This window comes from Pygocentrus nattereri, chromosome 9 (assembly GCF_015220715.1).
Source record: "Pygocentrus nattereri isolate fPygNat1 chromosome 9, fPygNat1.pri, whole genome shotgun sequence".
NCBI classification, from domain to species: domain Eukaryota; kingdom Metazoa; phylum Chordata; class Actinopteri; order Characiformes; family Serrasalmidae; genus Pygocentrus; species Pygocentrus nattereri.
Window position 1 is genome coordinate 29,656,806 of NC_051219.1, and position 25,673 is coordinate 29,682,478.

Below are 25,673 nucleotides of genomic sequence, written 5' to 3' on the forward strand. Positions count from 1 at the left end.
GAACTGAAGGGTGCATATTATAGAAAAATGAATTACTTTGAGAAATGAAAGAATACGTAGACATTGCTGAAGCCTGTACATACTGTTTAGAATTCATTGTTCATACATTAACCTATTGAGCCTCCTGCAGTTTGGCTCCACCCATTGACACTGTTATAAGGTTATAAGGAGGCACAAAATAGCCATTCAGGACAGAGGTAATTTACATATATCAACCATAGGCACAGTTTAAAAAAAATAAAAAAGTGTATGTTAACATGTGGCTGTTGGTGTATAAATATTTTAATATAAACAATATTAATTTAATATAAAATATATTAATATAAAGAAATATTTAAAAAAGAACGCAAAGAAAAATGTATCAAACTTACAATATTAAGAAATTTAAATTTCGTAATAGTTTATTTCATGTCTTTATTTTTATTGACCATATCCTTACTATAATATAATTTATTATTAAATCGTGATTGGTGCATAATTCAGGACTGGCGTGTCCAAGTTCACCTTTACCAGAATCCTTGTTTGCTCTTAAATGTCAATGAGTCATATTTATATCCGTGTCTGAAAAGACAAATGAAAAACATATTCCACAGCCACAGATGCAGACTGCCAAACTGGAAGGGAAGGGAAGTGTGAAGCAAACATTCGGAGACGTCCAGCACTGTCCGGCTGTGTAACAATAGGCCTATCAGACGTGGCTCCTCAGCTGGCCTCGACTATGAATCATCACAGAGGACAGTTTCCTTTCCTGAACAAGTGTTGCATTTGCTCTGTTTATTTGAGTATTTGATAGAAATGGCAAGATACCATTTCTTCAGCATTAAAATGACCTATTTTTAACTGAAGCACTTCACCTAAATGGGAGTTCCACTGACTGTTTAAAAATATGCAAAAAAAAAAAAAACTGGACAAATTGCATGTTCTGTTGATTATAAATGTACTGAAATATGGCATTTCTCTGGAAATTTTAGTGTACAATTTTTACTTTTTAAACATATTGCAAAATAAATTTAACTGTAACATGTGCCATAAACACAGGCCACATTTTATGTTTTTTTTTTTACCCAATATGTAAAATTCAGCATATAAACATAAATTATGCTTTCAAATGTGTAGAAGCGAGTTCTCTGTATATGATGGATTAATTTATTTTAACTTAGATACTCAACAAAACATTTGACTACATGTGTAGGTTTAGAGGTCATTTTAGCCAGTAAATAAACTGATATATTTCTGTTGTAGATATCACACCGCTGGTTCCTATCGTCACCTCTATAAAGAAATTTGAGTAGTTAAGTTTCTCTGCAAGTAATAATTTCCCATCAAACCACTCACAAAGACAGAACTACTCGAAAAATTTTGAAAAGACAGTGGAGTTCCCCTTTAAAACTGCATACTACTACCTCACAAGAAGAAATACACACCTAACACCTAAATCACATCATACAGTGTGAGTGAGTGCTATTTCAGGCCAGATGTGTATTCTGATATAGTGATACAGTGTGAGAGACTGGTCCATAGGTTCAATTCAACTGTAAAATTACCTTTACTATCAGATATCTATCATACTGACAGTTAAACGTTGTGGAAATGAGAGCAGTATGAACTGAGTGGTACCACATTTCAACACAGGCTCGCAGCTATATGTGCTATGTGTGCGATACTGTATGTGTAGAAAGGGAAATTGTACATTATTCTTGCGATGCACTACATGGCTAAAACATAATCTTGTTTCATAACAACTGAGAAAGCAAGTTTAAGCGGATTAGCCAACCAGGTGGCAAAACATTTCACTCTTATATGGTCTGGCAAACAGAACGTTCCCATGAGCGAAGTGAACTACAGAACTACAGATACAGCAGACACATTCTTTAGGAGATAAGTCTGCCTAAAATAGAATCAAGACCAACAACCTGCGACACAAGCCACGAAGAATGAATAAATCCCCAGAAAACAGTCTCCTATTGACATCTGAAAGTGAGCCGAAGGGATGTGTGATTTTTAATAGGCTAAATCAGTTGAGACCCACTCAGACTCAAATCGAGCTGCATAATTAACTGAACACATTCCATCCATGATATAAAAGCCATCAACCTTTCTTGTAACGTCAGAAAAAATATTGCAGTAGACTAAACCATGCTATAGACTAGGACTGATAATTCAGCTTTTAGAAACTTGTTACTTCCCGACTAGCACTTTTTTTATAGGAATTGATACTTACACTGAACAGTTAAAGAGAAATTCCACTATTTCTTCAAAATGTCTGCATAATTGAATCACTGAGTGGTAACCAGAGTCATTCAGAGTGGTTTGATGTGAAATGGTTCATTGTAGACAAACGTACTGCTTTTGATTTCTTTCAAGTGGTAGTGATAGGAACCAGGGGTCACAATGTCTAGAAAACAGGTATAGCCATTTTATTTACTATCCAAACCATCAGTGAACCAATGTGTAATCTGAGTTTATATATATAAAGTTGACAGGGTTGTCATCCATCCAGGATTTTGGTTGCTTGGCCTGGAAAAAAATGATTTCATTCCTAGATACAGAATATCCCAGAATCCAAGCATTTTCATATGGTAACATGATAACAATTTGGGGAAAATACTTAATTGTCATTTCTTTGGCAAATATTATAGCTGCGATTTAAATTGCGATTACTGTCTATACATTGAGGTCCATCCTTTTCAACCAATAGATAATTTATATATAAAATTTTCTGGCTCCAGGCTTGAATGCTTAACATAAGGCGTTGTGGTTGTGATGTCACAGAAACAAATGAGTGTCTGGTTGCTTTTGATTGGTCTAACTTGACTACATTAAGGTGTTATTGGGTTAAATTTCCCCACTTAAAACTTAAGGCAATGTTGTTGATAATGTAGGGTGTGAATACAAAATTGCACTCTTTTAAATTGTAATTTTGATTTAAAAAAACAATGAATTAGTCTGAAACTGTTTCTTTTCACACAGACAGACCATCTGTATAAACCAAATGGCTTTCTTCGGTTCTAAGGGACAATAAGGACAACTGTTTTGGGAAGAAGCACATTGTTCACTTGTTTAGGCTCCAGGCAGATCTGCAATGATAACTGATAAGATAGCAAAATGGTAAAATAGTGATAAATTTAGAAAGAAAAGCAGTGCCTGGTCTGTCCCCCCTGCTCCTGTTTTTTTTTTTAAGGGAAAACAGTTTAAGCCCAAAACCTGTGATTTAGCTATAGATATTTCAAAAACTATAGATATTCCAATTTTATTATGTCCAGATCTTTTAAAATGATCTGTAAGAGCAATGTTGTCAGGGCACCAAACTTTCTGTTTAAAAGACAGTTGTGTTCAGGTTTGTATGCAGGCACAATGAGAGGCAGCCCTCAGCTCTCATGTCAACTGACGACACATAAGCATGGCCGCCGCCAGTGGAAAGTCAGTGTTGTTCGTGTGCTTGGGTAAGAAATAGGAGTTAAACACCTTCAGACAGATTCAGACTGCTCAAATTTAATGCCCACGTGTCTTAAACAGACGAGGTCGTCAGCGCTTGGAATAAAAAGCGAAGCGGTGCTGCTGTTAGTGGCTCGGTTTGTTTCATTGAGTGCCTGTTGGAGGGTAGAGCCGCTCAGACTTGTCCTGCTTTCCACGCTCCGCGCTGTCCTTATTAAACATTTACAGCTTTATGAAGAAGCGCAGCTCGACTGTAGTCGCTCCTGTAACGCTTAGAGTTCGCCCTGAATTCAGAAAGGAACGCCTGTTGGTACCTACTGTCCCCACTGAGCCGAGCTGTGGGTTGAAACTGTTAATACGGAACACGAGACTCAGTCTCTGAAGTTTCTAAATCATGTAATCAATTTATTTTTCTCTAAAATATTGTAGTTCTTTTAGACATGATTAAGTAGAAAAAGTTGTTTGGGGTCCTCTTAAGTGGAAGAAAATGGGGGTTCTTCAGAGGTTCTATTTATAACCATGAGTTCTGTATAGAACCATTTCAGGCATTTATCATTTGCGTGGTGAAATGGTTCCTCACTGATGGAGAATGGTTTTATATTGCTAGTAAGCTTGTAAAAAAAAAAAAAGAGAGAGAGAACAGAAGAACCCTTTTTGGATGCTGTATAGAATCTTTTTCTAAAAGGTTCTGTATAGAACCGTATACAATGTATTCTCTATCAGTATGATGATCTGTGTTCCATGCAAAGAATGTAAGAAATGGTTCTCCACAGAACTCATGGTTCTAAAAAAGTATTTTGCTTTTACTAAAGAGCCCTTTAAAGAACCTTTTTAGAGTTGGACAATATTAGGCTTTATCAGGACGGATAATAAAGCATGATATGTTTTTATGAGTGAAACATCGAAATTGTCAGTACTTAAAGAACATGGATTAGCTGCATTAGAATGAGAGCATATTTTGTAGTGATTAATTGGATGTAGTGCAGTGTTGTGTGTGAAATGGTCAATTAAAAAGATAAGAATAAAAATAGTTACAAAACTTTGGATTTTTTTTTTAAGCACGGCACTACTCTTTATTTTTGTCTCTTCTGACGTATCAAAGCTCATAGCTCGCATGGATTTACTCAAGTGATTAAATGTCTCAGGAAGTGAAAGTGAAGTTGTTAACTTTGTGTGTCTGAGATGCATCTTGACAGTAGTGTCATCAATTGACAGTTAGGCTAATATGATTGTGGTTATGATGAAATTAAGATAGTCCTAGTTACAGTAACACATGGCGACTGGACTTTTTTGCCATGTTGGCTGCTGACCCACAGTTAGCCCAGATTTTGGCATTCCATTTCCTCACAATCAGCATTGAGCAGCCCTCAATGACAGGAATTTAAAAGTCTTGTTTTAGGCTATTTCTCTAGGTCCTAAAGATGATCTTGTATTTTTGTCCCACAGGGAACATCTGCAGGTCCCCTATTGCTGAGGCTGTCTTCAGGAAGATGGCCACAGACAGCGGTGTGGTGGACAAGGTAAGATGCTGAGTATGTTTTCCCTGCTCCTGTGAGTCACAGCGTTTCTTTATTGTGACGTTTTCATTTGTGATACTTAATTTAATGTATGGACAGCTTCGATTGTACTCACTTATATCTACTTGGTCAAACATAAAACCCATATTCATGTAAAGTAATTACATTATGTCTTCATATAGAATACACACTGATAAAATTTGTACTGTTCTAAGTACCAATGTAAATGCATAATATTCTGTAGCATGTATAGGGTGCAATGTCTACAAGTCTATAATGCATATAAATCTGTTACAGAAATTAGCATGTGGACACTGAAGGACTGAATAACTTGCTTCATAGCTGAAGAGTAGCGTAACTGAATATATAGTGCTGTGCAAAAAAAATGAAACCATCTTTTTACCACTGTTTATTCAGCTTCCAGTCAAAATGGCCATCAACGCATCGAAAGATTTAAATTTTTCAGTGCTGCAGAAAACAGAAAAATGCACCAAAAACTAAACACTGAGTATATCAAACCTATATGTATTTGAATTATCCATTATTGGCTTTTATACACCTGCTGCTACTTTTAACTCTTCTGCCCTTCCAATCTGAACTCCAGCGAGTTTCAACTGTATCGTCCCAACAAAAGCTGTTTCCAAAAAAGTCGCAGTGTTGTTTCCTTCTAAGACACACTACCATTCACGCAAGCAACTGACTTTAGCCGCGCTGCAGATTTTTTTATGTGCATCTAAACGGACTGAAATTCTGCAAATGTCTAAGACTGAACTTTGAAAGTGTGGAAAAAATATCCTACAGATTTTCTTGGAGAACTTAAAGCAAGTCTCCAGGAAAAATGGAAGCTCTAACAAATGCAAATCTGTGGACACAGCAAATAATAATAAATGTATATTATATTTAGATGTTCAGACATATGTATAACTTTCTGTTAAATGATATAGATTTATTTTTTGTTTTCCTAAAATAAATGCCTTATTGGCCATTTTGACTGGAAATTAAATAATTAAAGGATGATCTCTGCCTTGCACATAATACTGTAAGTGTATCTTTTCAGGTCTTTTTCTGGCATTAAAATGCTTCAGGCTGATAATCTGTAGAAACCACCAATATGAAGAATGTAAATCTGCCCTGTGGATGATCCCTGTGTGAGAACATCCTGAACACACTGGGCTCTTGTTACTGTGACTGTAATGTGTTGTGATGTCTGTGCCATTACCGTTTTCTCTCCTGCTCTGTGTACGTGTTTAGTGGAGGATAGACAGTGCAGCCACCTCTACCTATGAGATTGGCAACCCCCCTGACTACCGTGGCCAGGCCTGCATGAAGAAGCACAGTGTGCCCATGCGGCATGTAGCTCGCCAGGTATGGTGGGGTCTTGCATAGCCTTAGCACTTAGCCCCAGCTGTGTGTTCTCTGTGTGTGTTACAGTGGGTTATAGATTCTGGTGCTACTTCGGACTGGAATATAGGCAGCTTCCCGGATGCCCGTGGTCTGGCCTGCCTAAGGAGACATGGCATTGACTCAGATCACAGGGCACGACAGGTACAGCAACCCCTCCTGCGCTGAGTTTTGTCTGTGTTTGTGTTTATTAGGGCTGTCCATAACTAAGGAATGTATTAGTCGACAAAAACAACTTTTTCAACTAAAAATCCATCAACATTAAGTTCCCGTTTCTTTACACCCAAACTGGCTGACAGCTAATACACTATATTGCCAAAGGTATTCACTCACCCATCCAAATCATTGAATTCAGGAATTCCAATCACTTGCCAAAGACGTATAAAAACAAGCACTTAGGCCTGCAGACTGCTTCTACAAAAATTTGTGAAAGAATAAGTCGCTCTCAGGAGCTCAGTGAATTCCAGCGTGGTACCATTATAGGATGCCATCTGTGCAACAAGTCCAGTTGTGAAATTTCCATGCTACTAAATATTCCACAGTCAACTGTCAGTGGTATTATAACAAAGTGGAAGTGATTGGGAATGACAGCAACTGTCACATAAAATGATAGATTGGGATCAGCAGATGCTGAGGCGCATAGTGCACAGAGGTCGCCAATTTTCTGCAGTTTCAATCGCTACAGACCTCCAAACTTCATGTGGCCTTCTGATTAGCTCAGGAACAGTGCGTAGACAGCTTCATGGAATGGGTTTCCATGGCCGAGCAGCTGCATATAAGCCTTACATCACCAAGCGCAATACAAAGCATTGAATGCAGTGGTGTAAAGCGCCGCCACTGGACTCTAGAGTGTTCTCTGGAGTGGCGAATCGCACTTCTCCATCTGGCAATACAATGGACGAGTCTGGGTTTGACGGTTGCCAGGAGAACGGTACTTGTCTGACTGCATTGTGCCAAGTGTAAAGTTTGGGGAGGGGGTTATTGAATACTTTTGGAAATATAGTGTTGCTTTCTTACACACTTTTCGCAGTGTTTGTGCTAAATAAACATGTGTAACACTTAAGCACATTTTAAGTGCATTCTATTAAATAAAGTTGCAATATAGATGACGGTTTTTTTTTGTTGTTGTTTTGTTTTTTTAGTCACAGTGGTCACTGTGTCAGATTAGACTGTTGTAGTGCCATAAATGTAGTGTCATGCCATGTCTTGGTCAGGAGACTGACAACACTGGTTTGACATCAACCAACCATTGTTTATGTTCTTGCACAAGTTTATAGGATGCTTATATACATGTCATAGGAAATATCAAACTAGGTGGAAAAAAGATGCAAAAACATCTGACATGGTTGACTTTTTGTCAGGGAGCTGTCCCAGATGCTGCATCACTAATTTTCGATTATGTCACATTACAAGACCCAGTCCTTGTTACCGACATTCAAATTTGGGCCCGACGCTGAAAATGTCAACTGAGACCAAATTTTGTCAAGATTGAGCTGAATTCATGTAGTCGGATCCCGGCATTAAAAGAACATGAATCAAATTAAGTGCTACAACGAAAAAAAATACAGCTGGCCCGAGTCACAGTGAGTCATTTGTAATTATGCTACAGTATCGAGACAAACAGCCATTAAGTAGAAGTTATTTATTTTTTAAGAGAGATTTCTGAAGAATTTCCAAAACTGCAGTTCTTTTTTAATATATAGAAAAAATGGAACTCCTAAGAATTGTGCAAGACCTGGTAGACCACCAAAACCACCCCATAAAATAAACAGTAATGCTTTCATCTTTGAAAAGTGCAATGTAAACATAGAAGCTGCTGTTAGAGCAATGGCCTGAACACCTCAGAGTCTAGACCTCAACAACATTGAATGCCTTTGGGATTACTTGGATTGTGTGAAGCAGAAAATGCAACCAATGTCTAGGGCTGAACTTTGTAGGAAAATGACTTTGTGGAATAATGTCCCTGCTGATTTCTTAAAAAAAACTGAAAGTAAGTCTCCTGAAAAGAATGGAGGCAAAGAGTGGACACAATATATAACACATAATTTGAAATATTTAGTTACTTAGGCTTCTGAACATTTTTCTATTAAATATAGTTATTCTGTTTTTTCCTTGATGCTGAAAAATGAATAATTTGTTCTTAATTGCTGTTTTGACTAAGAATGAGTGGTTTTGTCTGACTTCTGCGCCATACTGTGGGTGTAGCAGCAGCATTGAAATACAGCGTGAGTGCATCTGACACATGTTATTTGTCATACAATCTGGTTTTGTAGCAAAAATTTACAGATACTGATCTTAGGCGATTCCGATCTTGCAACCCTAAAATAAATGCAATGAAACGAGAGCATACTGGACTGGGGTAATAATTGTGCACCTGACTGCAGTTGTGCTTTGTGTTGTTTTAATAGGTTGTAATAGAACTTTATGTTCTGATTGACTGTATTATCATGATTGTCATCCAGTCCCTGTTTGAATGACTGAACAGAAATGAGATACATATAACACACAACTCTGAAATACTATTTAGCATCTCCTTTTTTATGTCCCCATTTTTCATCATTTCAGTTCACTACTCTGTTATTCTCTTCGACACAAACATTCTCATCTCCTCTACCTCCATCTCCTTTCTCTCTTTCGCTAAATCAACTTTGACAGACATCTTTTTCTTCACTACCTCTGCCCTCTCACCCCTGCCCTCTCTATCTCCCTTTGTGTTTTCAGCCATTGTTGATCTGTCCAGCATACTTCCTCAGGAAATATTCTGTGCTTGTTATTTTGGCTGACATTCCAAATTAGACTGGGTCATGTGTATTTGTAGAAGCAAGGACATCACAAAGCAGTTGCTACATAGACTGCAATAGCAGTGGAATTGAATTTGGTATTAATTTCAATAAATACAGAATGATATATTTATGCTGTAACTTCTAAATACAGAATACAGATTAACCTCATGACCCAGCAACGCTGCGGATTACATACAGCACTTCTAATTAATAGTGGGGCTATACAGTAGAGATGGTCAGCATACCAGTATTGAAGTGAACACCAGTATGACGTTGTGTGATATGACTTTTAGCTCATTGTGATGATGTGAACTTTATCTAAAACCCCTGTGTGTGCCATACCTACCCATTCATGTGAAGAAAAGAGAGCTTTTCAGAAAGGCTGCACAATGATATTGGAAATCATATAGTTATCAGCAAATATTTGCTTAAAAATGATTGCCATTATACAAATATTTACATTTGATTGATTTTTCAAACCAATATTAAACAATTTATTTTTGTCCTGTGGCAATGATTCACTTTTTTTTGTTTGTTTGTTTTTAAATTGTTATCAGATTAGGAATATGACATTTTATTCACAAATGTACTTTACAGGCATGACATCCAATAAGACAAACAAGAAAGTGTCCACAAATTTGACCATGACAACTCCATATCAATAGAGATATTTCTGGTAAATGCTAATTTAAACAGCACATCTATACTATTATGTTGTAAGTACCTCTAACAGATAATCAGTTGGCAGTAATGGAATACATTTTTAGCAACCTTTCCAACCCTGGCTATAATATAATAAATCAGAGATTGCAATTTAGAAATTACACTCTTTCAAATTGCAGTTTTAGTATAAAAAGTCAATCTCTCAGCTTTAGTAACAGCCCAGCAAGACTGCTTTAGATATAGCAACACCAACTGATCCATAAAGCGATTATTTCAGTAGCATCTTAAAGCTTCATCCCAGAGCACAGTCCCAGGTCACGGCTCCACATCCTGTGTTCCTGAGACCTAATGCCTCATTCTGAGATGTGTCTGAATGGGTGAAGTCAATTAACTCTCCTACACGCACTCCACCCTTCCACTGTCACTCAGAACTTCCAGGTGGGTGGCAGTGCAACGCCTCAGAGACCTGGTTCATCTGAGGCCACGGAGAGCTAAACTTTGTCTGAACTCATTTGCGTACTGAACGCGCACACGTTTATGCAGCCGAAACCAAGATGATTGAAAAATGCACTTAAATGTGAAGGGTCTCTGGAACAACGCCACAGGAGAACCGCTTTAGGATCCCTAAAGAACCTTTTAGTGGATATTTCTTGAAAGAAAAGTTTGTGAATGAGATGTGCAAGTGTGAAGGGCCTTTTCATTATGTGAAGATTCAGTACCAATTGTGAGTTTTTCCTAGAACAGTATATCCAACCTATTTATAATTAAACTTTGAATCTAATGACTGCTGTCTTTCTGGAGATGCAGGAGACGTGTGAGTTTTAGCATACGCTGAATCTGTCCCGCCTTTTATGTTTTCTTTTATCACTGCTCATTTTGTTGCTGTCCAGTTGTCTTTATTTATTTATCTTTTTTCTTTCCCTGTTTCTCAGCGGAATGAAAAATTCCCATCATGGCTGACCCTTTGCTCGGCTGTCTCATGTGAATTATGTCCGCTCTTGCTCAACTCACATACACACGCAAACGAGTACACATCCACAGATGTGCTTTGATCCGTTTCATAACTCCTTGTGCCTTCAGTGAGGGGAGTGAACGTTCCTGCAGACACACAGATGGATCCTCCACTCACAGCTCTCCCCTTCACTAAAGGTTGCCTGCATACAGCTAAGCTCTCCAAGTGTTAGAATGTCAGTCTCTAGCTACATCCATATGATCATGGCGAAAGGGCTTTGCGTGCACTTGGCCATGACGTGAATGGAGCTCTTCAAAAATATACAGTTCTTTGCAAAAGTCCGAGCACTTCCACTCAGATCAACCATTAAATACAGTTTATAAATTTTTCAGCCTCAAATGAAAAAGTAGAAAACAGAAAACGACACAGAAGCCTCATAAGCTATATATTACTGATTTTGGAACAAAACTTCATATGTCCAAAATGGTAACTTTGCTGAGTTAATGGAACCAAGTCAAGGGAACTGTTTCTTTTCCATTCATCATGAAATTTACACACAATGTAATGGACAACAGGCATTTCAAATTATGTCTTTATGCATTTCAAACTGTAGCCTGCAGTGGACAATGTCGGGAAACTGAATTGTACAATATAAAGAAAACAACAGACATTTGCATGGTGAAGTGTTACTTGAAACATTAGCCTTGTAAAAGCTAGTTGAGCTTTGAGTAAAAGCTAGACTTATATGCAACAATAGTGGTAACTTGCATAACATATACAATGTGTAAAACCTTTTCTAACATGCTGTGTGCTGTGTTCATATATTTAACTGTCAGTTTACCTGAAACTATTTTTGATTTATGTGTAATAAAGATGGAACCTTGTTTTCTTTATTGTTGCCTTGGTGGAAATATACAGGTTATTGTGCCATCAGGCGAGCTGGAGTAGATCTCGGAGTAAATCTTGTATTGAACAGAGTGGCTTCATTTTCTTAACAAATGTGGTGATGTGAACACAGCAGAGAGGGGTGGTTGGCCTCAACCTCCAGCCTTTTGCCTTTTTAGGTCACTGCATGTCAATGAATGTGAAATCTTACGTTTGCCTCTCCCTCATTCTGCCTCTCTTTGTTTCCTTTTCTTTTAGGTGACAAAGCAGGACTTTGAGTCATTTGATTACATTCTGTGTATGGACGAAAGCAACCTGAGGTACATGAATTTTTTTATTTTCATTCCTTATTTCTTTTTTTGGCTTGTCTCGTTTCATGGAAGTAGCATGTTCTTAAGACTGTTTATTTAAAAGGGTCTCATGGGGATCACACTTAAGTGAACATCTGCCACCCATTTGAGCTAGCTTGGACGAGGCTTTGCTCTGCATGCCGTGACTCTTCATGCGCATTATGAGCCTTATTATCAAAGTGAGTGAGGCCTATGTGGAGAACTTAAAGGAGAGTAGAGGTCCTCTGGCTGAAACTGGTTATTTAGGCTCTTGGGGAATGAAGCATTGCTCAATTACCAAATCTGTAGAAAAGAGTAGTGATATTTTACTCCCCTCCCCTCTCTTGTCTTGAAGGACAAATCAAATTTACCCAATTTTCCACTTATTTCCACTCGGCCGAGACATGTTTGGAGAATTAATTTTGTTGTTCTAAACCACATCAAGTCTGCATGACTTAAAGAAGACTTAGATATAAGTTGAGGGAAGTTGCATTGGGTATGTGTTCACAGAAACGATTCCGACTCTTTGGGTGACTATTGCAGATTTAGTATTTGATAGCAATGGCAGTCTCATAGCGGCAGTTCTAAACTAAAGAAGCAAAAGTTGGACTACAAACATGTCTTGGCTGATCGACTGTATCTGGGGTCAGTGGAAAATTGGGTAAGTTTGATGTTTCGCCAAACTATTCTTTTAAAACTAATTGCTGAAGTTGAGCAAGGAGGGCTGAAAGAAATCTAATGTGACTGATCCTGGGCAAAAGGGCTTTGTAGCAGTGGCCTCCTGCATCTTGTCTGCGCTTCAACAGGTCATGTAAAGGGAACATGAATGTACAATACATCTAGTGCATGCTCTGTTCCCATTGACTCACACGCACACCTGTGCCTCCCCGTTGGCCTATAGGCAAGGTCAGCACATACCTATAGCATTGTGTGAGAGCTTTCATGGCCAAGAGAGACAGGCAGTTTTTTTCCCCAGTAATGGGGCACCTTAGTGGGGATAATGTCAAAATCACATGTTCCTCATAGATCCGCTCCTGCTTAAGCAGCTTAACGAGTTCTTTAGATTCCTGGCCTTCGATCTGTAGATGAGGCTTTCTCCTCCGTTCCTCTTCTTGCTAATCTTTAGCTCTTTTCCCTCCAGGAGCGCTTCTCCCAAAGGGACTGTTTGGAGCACTAGTCAACTGTGATGTCAATACTTTTTCAAACAACAAATACACCAGTACAAAATTTATTGGTTACATGAACTTGTCTCAAGCGTATACTCCACCCGTCGTCCATCTTGTGACAGTAACTAGGTCTACCGCAGAGTGAACTGATAACAACTGGGACTTTCCTGCTGTCCAGCCCCACTCTACCTTCAGCAGGCATTGGTCAGTGTGCAGGCATAGTTAGGCTCCAACTCTACTCAGCTACACCAAAAGCTAAAGCTCAGCTTGTATTAAAAGGCAGATGCAAAGGGAATTGGACCTAATGTGAAGAATCCATGACATTAAAGGAATTAGCTCTGTATTCCAGGAAAAGCTGTGGTTCTGATATGCTATTTATCTTGTGTTATTCAACATTTAGTCCCTGAGATGTGGGAAGAGGTATGGAATTGGGGGTGCTCAGATTTTAAGCAGCATAAATGTGACGTATATAGTGACATCATGCAAAAATAACGTACCAAAAGAACAATATGCAAATATAAATGACACTTCAAACCCCTGATGCACACCCGGCTCTCTCTTCTTTGTAGATGACTTTTTGCAAATGAGGAGAGTGGCAACAAGTCAGATTGTTTAAATAGGACACTGTAACTGATTGTGTCACTAAAATGCTGAGATTTTGCGGTTGAACACAAACCAAGCAGGAGAAATACCACAAAAATGCATACCATTAAACATTAGTTTAATTCATTTAATGCCCATCGCTAAGTGAGATCAGTGATCATCTTACTCTAAGCTGCTGGAGCTACTTTTTTGCCGCTTACGTTCTTTCTTGGCAGAAGAAATATCAAATATGAAAAATGTATATTTGAAACAATTTGCATCCAGGGTGTATCCTGTGTTCCTCCCAGTGACTGCTGGGATAGGCTCCAGCTCCCCCCACGACCCTGAAAGATAAGCGGCTTAGAAGTGTGTGTGTGTGTGAGAAACAATTTGCAGGACTTCCTTGCTTTATAAATCTATAGAGCACTAATAATTATAATACTAGTAATAAACGAACTACTACTACTAATAAGAATAGCAAGTCATTTTTCTGTAATGCATGTAGCACCTTTCTCTTTTTTTAAGCGTGCTGTTTAATTGAGTGACTTTTGTTTTCTTGCAGTGATCTCAAAAGGAAAGCAAATTCTATAAAGAACCTTAAAGCCAAGATAGAGCTGCTCGGCTCATATGATCCTGAGAATGAGCTGATTATTCAAGACCCATACTACGTAAGTCTGTACACCGAAACATAGCACACGCTTACTTAAACTCTGACTCTCCTCTTTTACTCTCACACTCACAGCTTCACTCCATTCAGCTACCGTTCCCACCTACCATGTATGCCTGGGTCCAAAGGTCTGAGACCCCATTAGAAATCTGAAAATAAACATCAAAATAATTTTGAAAAATATTAAATGAAAAAGTCAAAGTATAAATATTCAAAATTGTATTTCTAGGTGCATGTTCAAATGTGCGGATCTGTTGCATTGACCCTGTTAGTGCTTTTGTACAGGTCAGATTTTTTTGGTCTTATTCTTTCCACTGAACTTGACTCTCAAGAGGATCTGCTCGTCGGAGGCTTTTGCACAAGCTTGTGGCGTTCGTGCCAGCTCAAGTGCAGGCTGGCTTTTAGGCAAAAGTTGGACACAACACCTAATATTATGAAATTCTGAAATTCATGTAAATATTTCTAGATTCTGAATATTTAAAGATTCTACTGTTCACCCAAATTGTTACTGTCATTGTTAAAACTTTGTAATAAATTTGAAAGAAATGCAAATAGCAATTGCTATATGATGCCAAAAAGCATTTTCTCTAGAGGTCTCTCAACTGTAGGTCCATTTGTAACTTAACAAATGCTGCCTGAAGCCCAGCTATTCTTGAACAATTTATCAGGATGCTTCTGCTCAATCAGTCACTGGAAAGTGTCTAGCATAGGTCCAACTCAGACTGTGTTATTGTGTGGCGGATCATTCTCAGCACATCAGTGACACTGGCATGGTAGTGACCTAGTGACATGTTGGGCTTATAAGTAATAAGTTAAGAGTTGGGAGTATAAGGCACAGCAGTGCTGCTGTGATTTCTATGCTGCAAACTTTCTGTCCACTTTATTAGACACTGCTTCCTTATTGGTCCACCTTGCTGGTATGGAGATACAGACTACAGCACATCTTTTTCCATGCACAGTGTGTGTGAGCTGTCTTCTAGTCCTTTATCAGGGGTCACTTTGATGATCATGGTTGGCTGGATGTATTTGGTTGATGGGCTGTTCTCAACCAAACTGTGACAATGAAGTGTTTAAAAACCCCAGCAACACTGCTGTTTCTGTAGCACAACTAGCACTAATATGACAGTTTTACTGCTGTGCTGTGAATGGACCAACAATCAAATGATATCTGGTCAGTAGTGGTCCTATGTTTTTGGACAAGGAAGAAGGGGGCTGGTAATTTGTGCAGCAACAGATGAGCTATTGTAAACATATATGTCCGTCTACATATATGATGGATATGTCTGATAAATTGTCCAGTGAGTGGAGGTGCAAGTTAGGAGAAACTACTTAACTGGCAGATATTCTTGTCAAATAGCAGCCCTCCCTGTAATTGAGATCTATTGAAGTGTTTCAGTACGATAGTAAGGCAGGAGTCTCGAACAGAAATGAGCAGGAAGGACACTAGCTAGAGGTCTTCTCCAGGGGAAAAATGGTTTTATGTATTTTAAGCTACATAACATATATATATTTAAGCATATCCTAGTCAGTGTCTATCAGCAATTCTTCTGTCAACACAAACTACATTTTCTTCTACTACTAAAAGATTTATTGAACACTATGTATTTACATTACTGCTACTACTATTAACTTGGTTCAATCAAGTGAACCTACGTTAACCAGTAGGGTTTGCTTTATCAATCCTGCTGAATGCTAGTGAAGTTTTTGTGAGTGAAGTGTTGGAAAAGTGGTTAAATCTGCATTCTTGGTGTATCTGTTTGAAAATTCCATTTATTTCTTAATTCTGACACGCACAATATCTACTGCTCGGTCGGAACCAAGGCAGATTTAACTATTGGCCTAAATTGGAATCATAGATAAGTCAGTTGTAGCTAAAGTAGTCATGTCTGCTCAGTGTGCAGCATTTATGCTGTGTTAAGTTATCATCTGAAAGGTTCCTTTTGCATGCAGCACTGTTTGCTTTTAGCACTGTAAGCATCAGCTTAAGCTTATTTTATGTATGTTGTTGTTGGATAACCAATTGCAATATCTGCTGGGTTAAACAAATCTACCAATGGAAGAATACATTTTTAAGAATAAACGGTTTAAAAATAAATTGTAAATATGTGGAAGGCTGTATGAAGCTGTCCCATGGTAGTTTGTGATCCCTGCTATAAGTGATGAATAGCTTCAGGGCTTGTGCTCTTTCTCCTGCTGCTCTAATGCTGTTCCTCCAGTTATTAATCATAATCCTTCACTCTGAATTACAGTGAGCTTTTGAAGAGCTGCTTGTGGCTCCATTCCAGACTGTGCTTTTTGGATGTACTGGACTAAAAGCATTATAACATTTCTCTTGAGAGCTGTTTAGGTATTCCCCAAAATCTTCATTAACTTTCATGTAAAAGCTGAGATCATCATTGCTCAAGGTTGTCTGAGTGTAAGACGTATTAGTTACAGAAAAGCTGACTCACTGTACCGCAAGTATCCTTATGTTCTGATGGTCCTAAATTCCCTCTTCAGTTTGTAATGAGTGAACCTTCAGAATATTGTCCCTCAGGACCTAATGATCATGTCCCACTGTGTCTTTTGCCTGTTTTTATTGGAAATTTTAATGCCTCAAAATAAATGTCAACACATTCTATACTATTGAGGCAGGGCCAGTGATCGCAGGAGTAAAAGTGGTTTTGTGTGTGTTTGTCTGTGTGTGGTGAACGAGTTGTTGATTGTGGACAGAAGAGAGAGAAACTTTAGGAATGTGGTAAGGGTTTCAGGCAAGCTGCTTGTCTGGTTTCATGCACTGCGATAATAACTCATAATAAATCATATCATCTGTCCAGCTCAGCCCAGAAAGCGGGAAAACGAGCGCTAGGAGTTTTGTGTGGTCCCTGTACACTCTTAACAAAAAGACTGTTATACCCAAAAGAGGTTTTATGAACCATTAAAGATCTACAGTATCGTGCAAATGTCAGAGGCTGTTTTTGATTTTAACGCATTGTTAAATAGGTAATGCCGGTTCTAAAATCTGCTTGGCTGAGCAGAGTTCGAAGCTGTTATAAAATATTCAATATACACACATCTGTAACCGCCTCACAACAGCTAAACTCTAACGTTGTGCCACATCACGAATAATCTTTGACTCTAATGCTGCTTGCATGGACCACCTGTTTCCCGTTCAGGAAAATTTACGAAACAGTCCTCTGGAAACCAGCTGCTGCAAACCCAAGTTTTCTGGAAGTTTGGCTGGGACAGTCCGATATTTTTAAAGAAACTACATCCGTTTTTCTCTTATTTTCAGATCCTTTGGTAACACGTGAAGGCTCACATTTTCCTTTAACTTTGCTTCTGAAAACAGAACATGTCTGTGCCATGGTTTTTGGGGGAAAAAATGAAAAAGTTTGTACTTATGACACGTAGCTAGCTACACCTGACTCTGATACGCCTTGTTTAAATAGTTCTTTAAGTTTATAGGGCTTTATATATTAGATACCCTAGAGATTGTGGTCTCTCAGTACAGTAATAAATAAATGGCGGAGTTCAATATTCAAACCTTAAAGTTTATCTGTTTAAACCCATGACATTAAGGGAGATGGTTATACACTAAATGGTTAAAAAAAATCATAATTTTAAAGGTGCTTTTTTATTGGAAGGTGGCTGTTCCAAATCCTAACCCCTAAATTTCAACTTGTGAAAATAATAATTTTTAAACTTTTATATTTCTTGAAAGAAGAACTTGAAGGATTTTGATTTATCAGAGTCTTTTAATAAAATAAGTGCTGTCCTACGTTTTCATGTCACTACTGAATACAGAATTTGAGTCAATAGGTGGAGCTTTATATTAGGCACACCCCTGCTTTTAAGAGCACCATGGCCACCTGGTGAACAGTTGGGTTTGATTTTTGAACTTACTGTCCCAAAGTCTGAAAATCAGCAATTTCAACACACATTTCTGCAGTTAAGTAAATTAAATACTTGTTTTGTGAAAAATACGTACTATGATTTTATGTGTGTACAAGTGTTCAAAGGTGTGTTTGCTAGTCATGTGCTGACTCTCATTTTTGAGTGCTGCTATAATTGTCATTTGGTAAAATTTTGTAGTTTTACAATTGTTTTGATAATGGCAAACATTTATTTAAATAAACTAAACATATTTAAAGTATAGAGTCACTCAAAGCAAAAGGATTGTAATCTAAAGTCCAAGTCAAATAAAAAAATTTTGAGTTTTGTCTTTGAACTAATTTGATAAAATGATCTGTACCTGTTGCCTTTACCAAAAAATGTTGATTTAGGAGAAAGATTCTGTGTAAGTGAAAGGAATCCAGTCCGAGAAATCGAGTCTGTGTGTGTGGTTTGTTCTGACGCTGATGGAGTTTGTTGGGGATGGAGTATGTGTGGCTGGATGTTTTCCTGCTTTTTTGCTCTTGTTCAAGCACAGTTTGGTGTGTTTTTGGAGTTGATAGATGTGTGGGTTGCATATTCCTGCCAGGGGAAATGTACTATGAATGCTTAGATAGAGTTTAGGCGTCATAAATAAAGACTAACTGTGGGTGTGTTGCAGCAAGTACACAAGCTTCTGAACACACTACATAATTGGAGAGGTGAGGGCTTTTCTTGCAGTCCTGAACCTACAACTTTTGTAGCCTATTCTAGTTGTCGCGCAACACCGTTTAGCAATATTGATAGATAACAAAAACTTGCTAAGTGCAATGCATGATATTTGCTTGCTGTTTAAAGTCATTTATAAAGAACAATATAAAATACATACATAAATAGTAATTATTCTTCCTGGAAACGTGTTTTCTTCAAAACAGTTTGATCGGACAAACTGTGTCAGGTTTGTAGGGTATTTTAGAGTTGCAGCACTTCTTAATGGGGACATTAAAATCATCTTTTAAAAAATGGATATTAATAATTTATATAGCAGCTTTCAAAAACCAATGGATGGTTTATAATCACTAATCAAAAGCAAACGTAACAAACTGGTGCACAAATGTGTGCACACAGTTCCACAGCTGGCAGGTTGAAACTTTCTAACTGCAAAGCATAGTGACCCAGCTTGTGGTCTGGTCAAACTTGGTTGTCATAATGCTAGGTCCCCAACACTTGGCTTAGTTAAACTCTGCTCTGGATGCTCAACTAAAGATAATATTAACAACAGAAAGCAAAACAAAAAAACACACAGAGTCCCCATTTTCCAGCCTGGTCACACTCCACTGTCATGGGTTAAAAACCACTACTCATGACCTAGTTGAACTCCAGTCACTGTGTGAGGTCCCTAGCTCATGGCCTAGTCTAACTCCATTCATGATACAAAGTCCCTAGTTTGTGACTTGGTGAAACTCCGCCGTCACATTTCAAGGCCCCCGATGTGTAGTCTTTTTAAACTTCACTGTCAGTGTTCAGCCCCTGTTGTGCATCCTTATCACACTCCACAGTCACAATGTAAAACCCCACTGTCAATTTTCAAAGTCCCCAGTTTGCAGCCTCATCAACTCCACTGTTACAGAGCAAAGTCCGTGACTTGTGGCCTCATCAAATTCAACTATGACAGTGAAAACGGTTCCAGCTTGTGGCCTCGGCAAACCCCTCTTCTGTGGTGAAGTGTCCCAGGTCAAAATTTGTGGAAATGATTAGCAAATGATATATGGTTATATATAGTGTTGATAATCTTCAGTATCTGTGTATTTTCCAAATATCTAAAGGAGGAAAAATCAGAAAATGATGAGAATGAAAATGCAGCCTCTTCAGACTCCATCTTCAATGTGCAGAACTCATGGCCTAGTCAGACTCTGCTGTCACTCTGCAAGGTCCCCATCTAATGGCCTAGTCTAACTCCAGTGCCCAGTTCGCAACCTGGTCAAACTCCGCTGTCATAATTCAAGGCCCCCATTGAGCAGGTTTATCAAACTCCACTATCAGTGTTCAAAGTCCCTGGCTTGCAGTCTCTTCAACTCCACTGTCACAGTCTGTGACTTGTGGTTTTGTCAAACTCTACCATGACGTGTGGCTTCGTCAGACTCCTCTAAGGTGGTGAAGTGTCCCAGGTCAAAAGTTGTGGAAATGAATGACAAATGATATGTGGTACATCTGCTCAGCATAGAAATATCTGTGTGAGAGTTGAGTGGACGGAGAGAAATATCTGTGTGTGAGTGCTGGGCAGTGTTGAGAAACTCCAGTATCTGTGCATTTTCCAAATATCTATAAGAGAAAAAAAATCTAAAAATAATGAGAATGAAAATTAAGTTCCTGATTGCGCTGAGGACGTGTTAGTATAAAGCGACCATAAACTACAGTCACAATGTGTTGTGGCTCTTTTACAATATTATTCAGTTCTGCCACTACCTGAAATCACATTTTTGCATCTTTTGTTCTCACAGCCTAGAATGCAGAAGCGTCAGACATTTGTTTTTGCTATTTTTCTGCACATTATGTGCCACCGAGTACAAAAGATGTGTGACGTCTAGCAATAATTATTCTGAAAGGAGTGATGATTAACCACTTGCGTTTTGCTTCCACTCGTTTCACACAAACTGGCCTTTATGGGGACGAACAAAAGAAGCGATCCTCTGGACGCATGTTAAATGGCTGTGACATTGGTAGGGAATAGTACTTGTTGATGGTAAATGTAGAGAGTACAGGTAGCTCAAATATAGTAAAGTGAAACATTTCAGAAGGACTCCAGTACCACCAACTTCAGTGCACCTCACACACTACACTACAAATGTATCTTAAAATGTGGTAAAGGTGATATTTAAGTGTACATTAATAAAGTGAACCTGTGGACCTTTAAGCAAACTAAACTTTAAGATTTTCCTGCAGAAAGAGACCAAAAAAGTGGCATAAATGCTTTTGTCATCCCTCTACGAGAGTAATATGGTATACCATGGTAATATTTGGAGGCAGTGTGAAGGTATGAAACAGGTGAATACCGCCCAACTCTATCTCCCTGTGCTAATCACCAGCGTAGCAGCAGCGCACAGTGGGGATCTTTCTCTCAATGGGAACAAGCTGGGAAGCGGAAGCTAAAGGTCATGAGATGACCTTATTCAGCACTCTTAATCCAACAACGGATCTCCTACGTGCCCTGAAGGTTACTCAGGAAAGGAACTTGGACAAGCTTAAGTAGATTTGTGAAGGAAAAGGTGAATTATTGCCAAGATGTGGCTGGTTGGTTAAGGCACATTCTGTTAGAAACATAGCTGCCGAAAGAGCATGAAATAGCTCAGGAGGACACGGAACACTCATGCAAGCTTGATAAGTGTGGTTTTTTTAATTAGCTGTGCTGTGACAGTGATGTCATGTTTGGCTTCAGCTTGTGCGTCTTTTCTGTGCTTAAAGTAGCAAGAGATTGAGAACAAATTTGTGTAAGTTGTAGAAGCTAAATATATTCTGTATCTGCTGTACATAGATAGTGAATGAATTAGGTCTAATTCACAGATCAGAACTGAAGCATTAAGATTAAGTCTCAAACATATGTCATTAAGAACATCAATTATGTATAATGTACATACATAAATTATGTATTAAAAAGTAATTAGTATAGTCAATTAGATAACAGCATTAGTTTGCCAAGTTTACATGGCAAGAGAAAAAATATCATCAGAGGCATTTATACAGCTTCATAATTACATATGACCAGTGCAAAATACTCCCAGCCAGGCTCACACGCTTTACACCAGCTAGAAGAAAGTTTTTATCGTCTTACTCTTGCTAAGCTGTGGCTCATTAGGTCAACACAGTGGCTTATTTTTCAACTGTAGTGTATATCCTTTAAGTCAAAATAATGACTTAAAACAAAAATGATGGCTTTCTAGCAGATTGTAAGAGCTGATTTAACAATTGACCATGTTTGGTGCCATAAAGTCACTTAACAATGGACATGGTTAACATTTTAATTGAAGCCACTATCTGTGTCACAATCAATTAGTGATCAGTAGAAATTAAGTGATCAATTTATTATAATTATAAACTAAATATTTATAATTTTTAAAAAAGCAATAATAATAGATGCAACTGAACAAAGTTACTTATTTTTTAATTGTTGGAGCTGAACTTGAGTTGTGTACTGAGTGCATTTGGAAACTGGTTTTCTAAATTCCCTGCTTATTTTGTATGAGTGTGTCCTGGTAGTTGGGGAAATGTATGATTTTGAACTTGTGTAACCTCTTTAACATATGCAGACTTCAGTATTTGTACAACAGAAGTCATGACATGCTCAAAATGATTAATAGTGTTCGTAATGGAAGGATTGCAGAGCCACAAAGGTTTCAATGTGTGCTTTAAACAGTTGTTTGTAAAATAAAACTCACATAATTTAGGTGAAACCTGCTCTTCAGACACTTTAAAAATCTAGCTAAATTTTAAAGAAATGGCACTTTGAAACATTGTTTTTCTAAAACTATTTGTATTTTCTTCATTACATTAAGAATTATGTGACATGATTAGTTCACAAGTGTTTTTCTTCCATCAACAATAAACAAGTGCATTTGAAACATATATTAATGCTTATGTCATTATAGGGCCACTGTGCCTGTTTGGTAAATAGGATTTGCGACAGCATAAAATGTTAGTAACCCTGTCCTTACAGTCTTATTCAGAAGCTGTGCACTTTATTGGGAGAAGTACCTTTTGAAAAGTATTATGAAACATTATATTGACTTAATTGCACAAGACAGAGATTGTACATTATATGAATAATTAAGATAATTTTTCAATTATATAAGATATTTAATATGTGGAGAGACTGGGGATCCCGTTCGCATCAGAGAGAGATTTTCTTCTAAGATGTTCAGGCTAGTTTAAAAGTAATGTAATCTTTGCTATAAAAGTCGTTTTCACTCATGATAATAAAGAGCCAACTTTTTGGCAAAGTGTGCTCTATGACTCTTATCCGGGATGTGTGCATGCAGCTTTTAGAGCAGAGGTACACCACTACATTCAGTGTTTTGGCTAATTTGCCATAAGCAAAGCATTAAGTTGTTAAACTGCTCTGAAAATGTTTGGGGTAAACACACTTATTTCATGCTTCTTGCTGGTTTTAAGAGCTGATTTAAGGGCAGTTTGTGGATCTAAAGTCAATTTGAAAAGGACAGTTTCAAGGTTTATTACTCTATCAATGTCACTTTGAATTATATTACTATTCCAGTAAATTATTTAAACATCGAAGTAATAAACCAGTCATTTAGACAATCAAGAGTCTTAAAAGAGGGCCAAACAATAAAAATCATGAACTGAACAATGTCAAACCATACATTAGAATGCTTAAAAAAAAAAGTAAACAAGGCCGTGAAAAAGACTATGAAAAAAAATATAGTACTGTGCAAAATTTCGAGATCACCTTTCGTTTATTTTAACTTCCAGGCATTTTTTTAAAGAGAGAGAACAGAAAGCACTTGCCTAACAGAAAATTACATGAAAGTCTCAGATTTCAACGTTTCTCAGTATTTAGTTTGTCCACACATTTTCTTCGTTGCAGTTACTGTTCTTTTCAGAAGTCTTGCTGAAATCTTCAGGAATATTTTTCCATGCCTTCAAAATTAGTCTTACACTTTGATTTTCTGCTTCTCATTATCCCAGTAATCCCAAACACATTTAAGGGTGATGTTGGGGTCTGGACTAGTCTATTTCCTTTTCTCAGTAAGGCTTCTCGACAGCTACACATCCTTTCAGACCAATAACACTGAGTCATCTTCTGACAGTGGAAGGATGGACAGAAACACCTGTGGATTTTTTTCAAATCTGAAGCAGCTTGATTTTCTCCTCTTTTTGATGATGAAAGCTTTAAGTGCTGTTTATCTAAAGGGGCAGTTTTGGTTGTCTGCCAGGTCTTGCAGGTGGTTGTTAGGAGTCCCATTTTCCCTGTGTCTTTTGTTTTTTAAAGCCCAGTATTGGAAAGTCATGTTTTGTCCCTTGTTTTCTTCTGACTTCCCCCTTCCTTGTGCAGGTGAATCAGCTCTGTGTCTGATCTTCTCAGACATACCCTCTGAAAATGAACAGCTTGTCCTTAGTGGCTGTTTTCACTGGAAATTAAATAAATGAAGGGTGGTCTCTGACTTTTCAGACTCTGACTCTGTCCTTCCAGCATTACCCACATGGTCCTGATTTGAGAGTTTAAATCTTTGTCTCTTACAGTATAAGTTTTCCAGGAATAACATAATGGATCTGTTTGCAAGTTCAGTCGTATTCAGGATGGACCACTTTAATTTGAATCTGAGCATGAAGACGCTGTGTAAGGAATGCACTTCATGCCTGTAAGCAAGTGCAGAGTAGCAGCACATTTTTAAATGGAATTTTTTTTGTTTTTCTCTTACAGGGGAGCGATAAGGACTTCGAGACCGTGTATGAACAGTGTGTCAGATGCTGCAGTGTCTTCCTGGAGAAAAACTCCTAACACTAGTAACACTCCTAATATACACAGGCACCCACGCAACAGCGGCCATCACGTGGGGTCCAAGTATTGCAGTATGAGCAACACATCATCAGTATACACATAACACAACTCTGTGTGAGAGATCCTATGTCTAAATTGTGAGAGAAACTAAAGTTCTGTGTCATTTAAGTACAGTCTAAAATTCTGCTGTTGACATGCTGACCTCTTTCACTGAAGGGAATATAAATAATAAACATCAATTAAAAATGATATAAATTAAGCTCTGTTTACTCTTTGTGAGAGATCATATGTCTTAATTGTTGTTCTTCATCATTTTAGTACTTATTCTAACAATCTGCTATTTATATCCTGAACTGATCTTTCTCCTTTGTTGAACTCTAAAGGGGAATTCCACCAATTTTTCAAAATTTCTGTGTTATTGTTAAGATAATGAAGTCATTCAGAGTGCTGGTGATAGGAACCAGACATCTGAAGCTTTTAATACACCTTACACCTTCCTCACAGAAAGGTATTATAGGAAATAGTTATAGATACGCCACCTCATACTTGGGACATTGTTTTTGAATAGACAGATTTACCACTATTTTAGCATTTCCACATAAAAAATAGTAAATAAAATGTTGATATTTGTGTTTTAGACACCATAAACTCCTGGTTCCCATCACCAACACTGTAAAGAATTGAGGAGATTCATTCCAAAATGCTGTCTAAGCATTTGTAAAAATTCTGGATACAGCAAGTTTTTGAAAAGAATGACATTTTAATTTCTCTAATAAAGGTGGTATTAATCACAATATTGCAATAGTATTTCTTGTATGTGTAAAAGACAAGAAGTTGAAATGTCTGTCATGCATTTTGGATGAAGCATCTCAAATCAAGAATAGGCAGTGACTGAAGTATGCAGAATTTTGAATATTTTGTGGAATT

At 37.8% G+C, this 25,673-nt stretch overlaps 1 protein-coding gene across 2 annotated transcripts; it reads left to right on the top strand.

The window, feature by feature from the left end:
• Positions 1-3,358: 3,358 nt before the first annotated feature.
• On the top strand, positions 3,359-25,005 carry acp1 (acid phosphatase 1). 2 transcript variants are annotated; one of them, XM_017706913.1, is made up of 6 exons: positions 3,359-3,443; positions 4,882-4,955; positions 6,204-6,317; positions 11,895-11,956; positions 14,276-14,381; positions 24,669-25,005. In XM_017706913.1, the coding sequence occupies exons 1-6, from the start codon at positions 3,401-3,403 to the stop codon at positions 24,744-24,746; spliced, it is 477 nt and encodes a 158-aa protein (XP_017562402.1). In that variant the 5' UTR covers positions 3,359-3,400; the 3' UTR covers positions 24,747-25,005. The 2 variants fall into 2 exon arrangements, with proteins under 2 accessions (XP_017562402.1, XP_017562411.1); XM_017706922.1 differs by lacking the exon at positions 6,204-6,317 and adding an exon at positions 6,384-6,497.
• Positions 25,006-25,673: the final 668 nt, after the last annotated feature.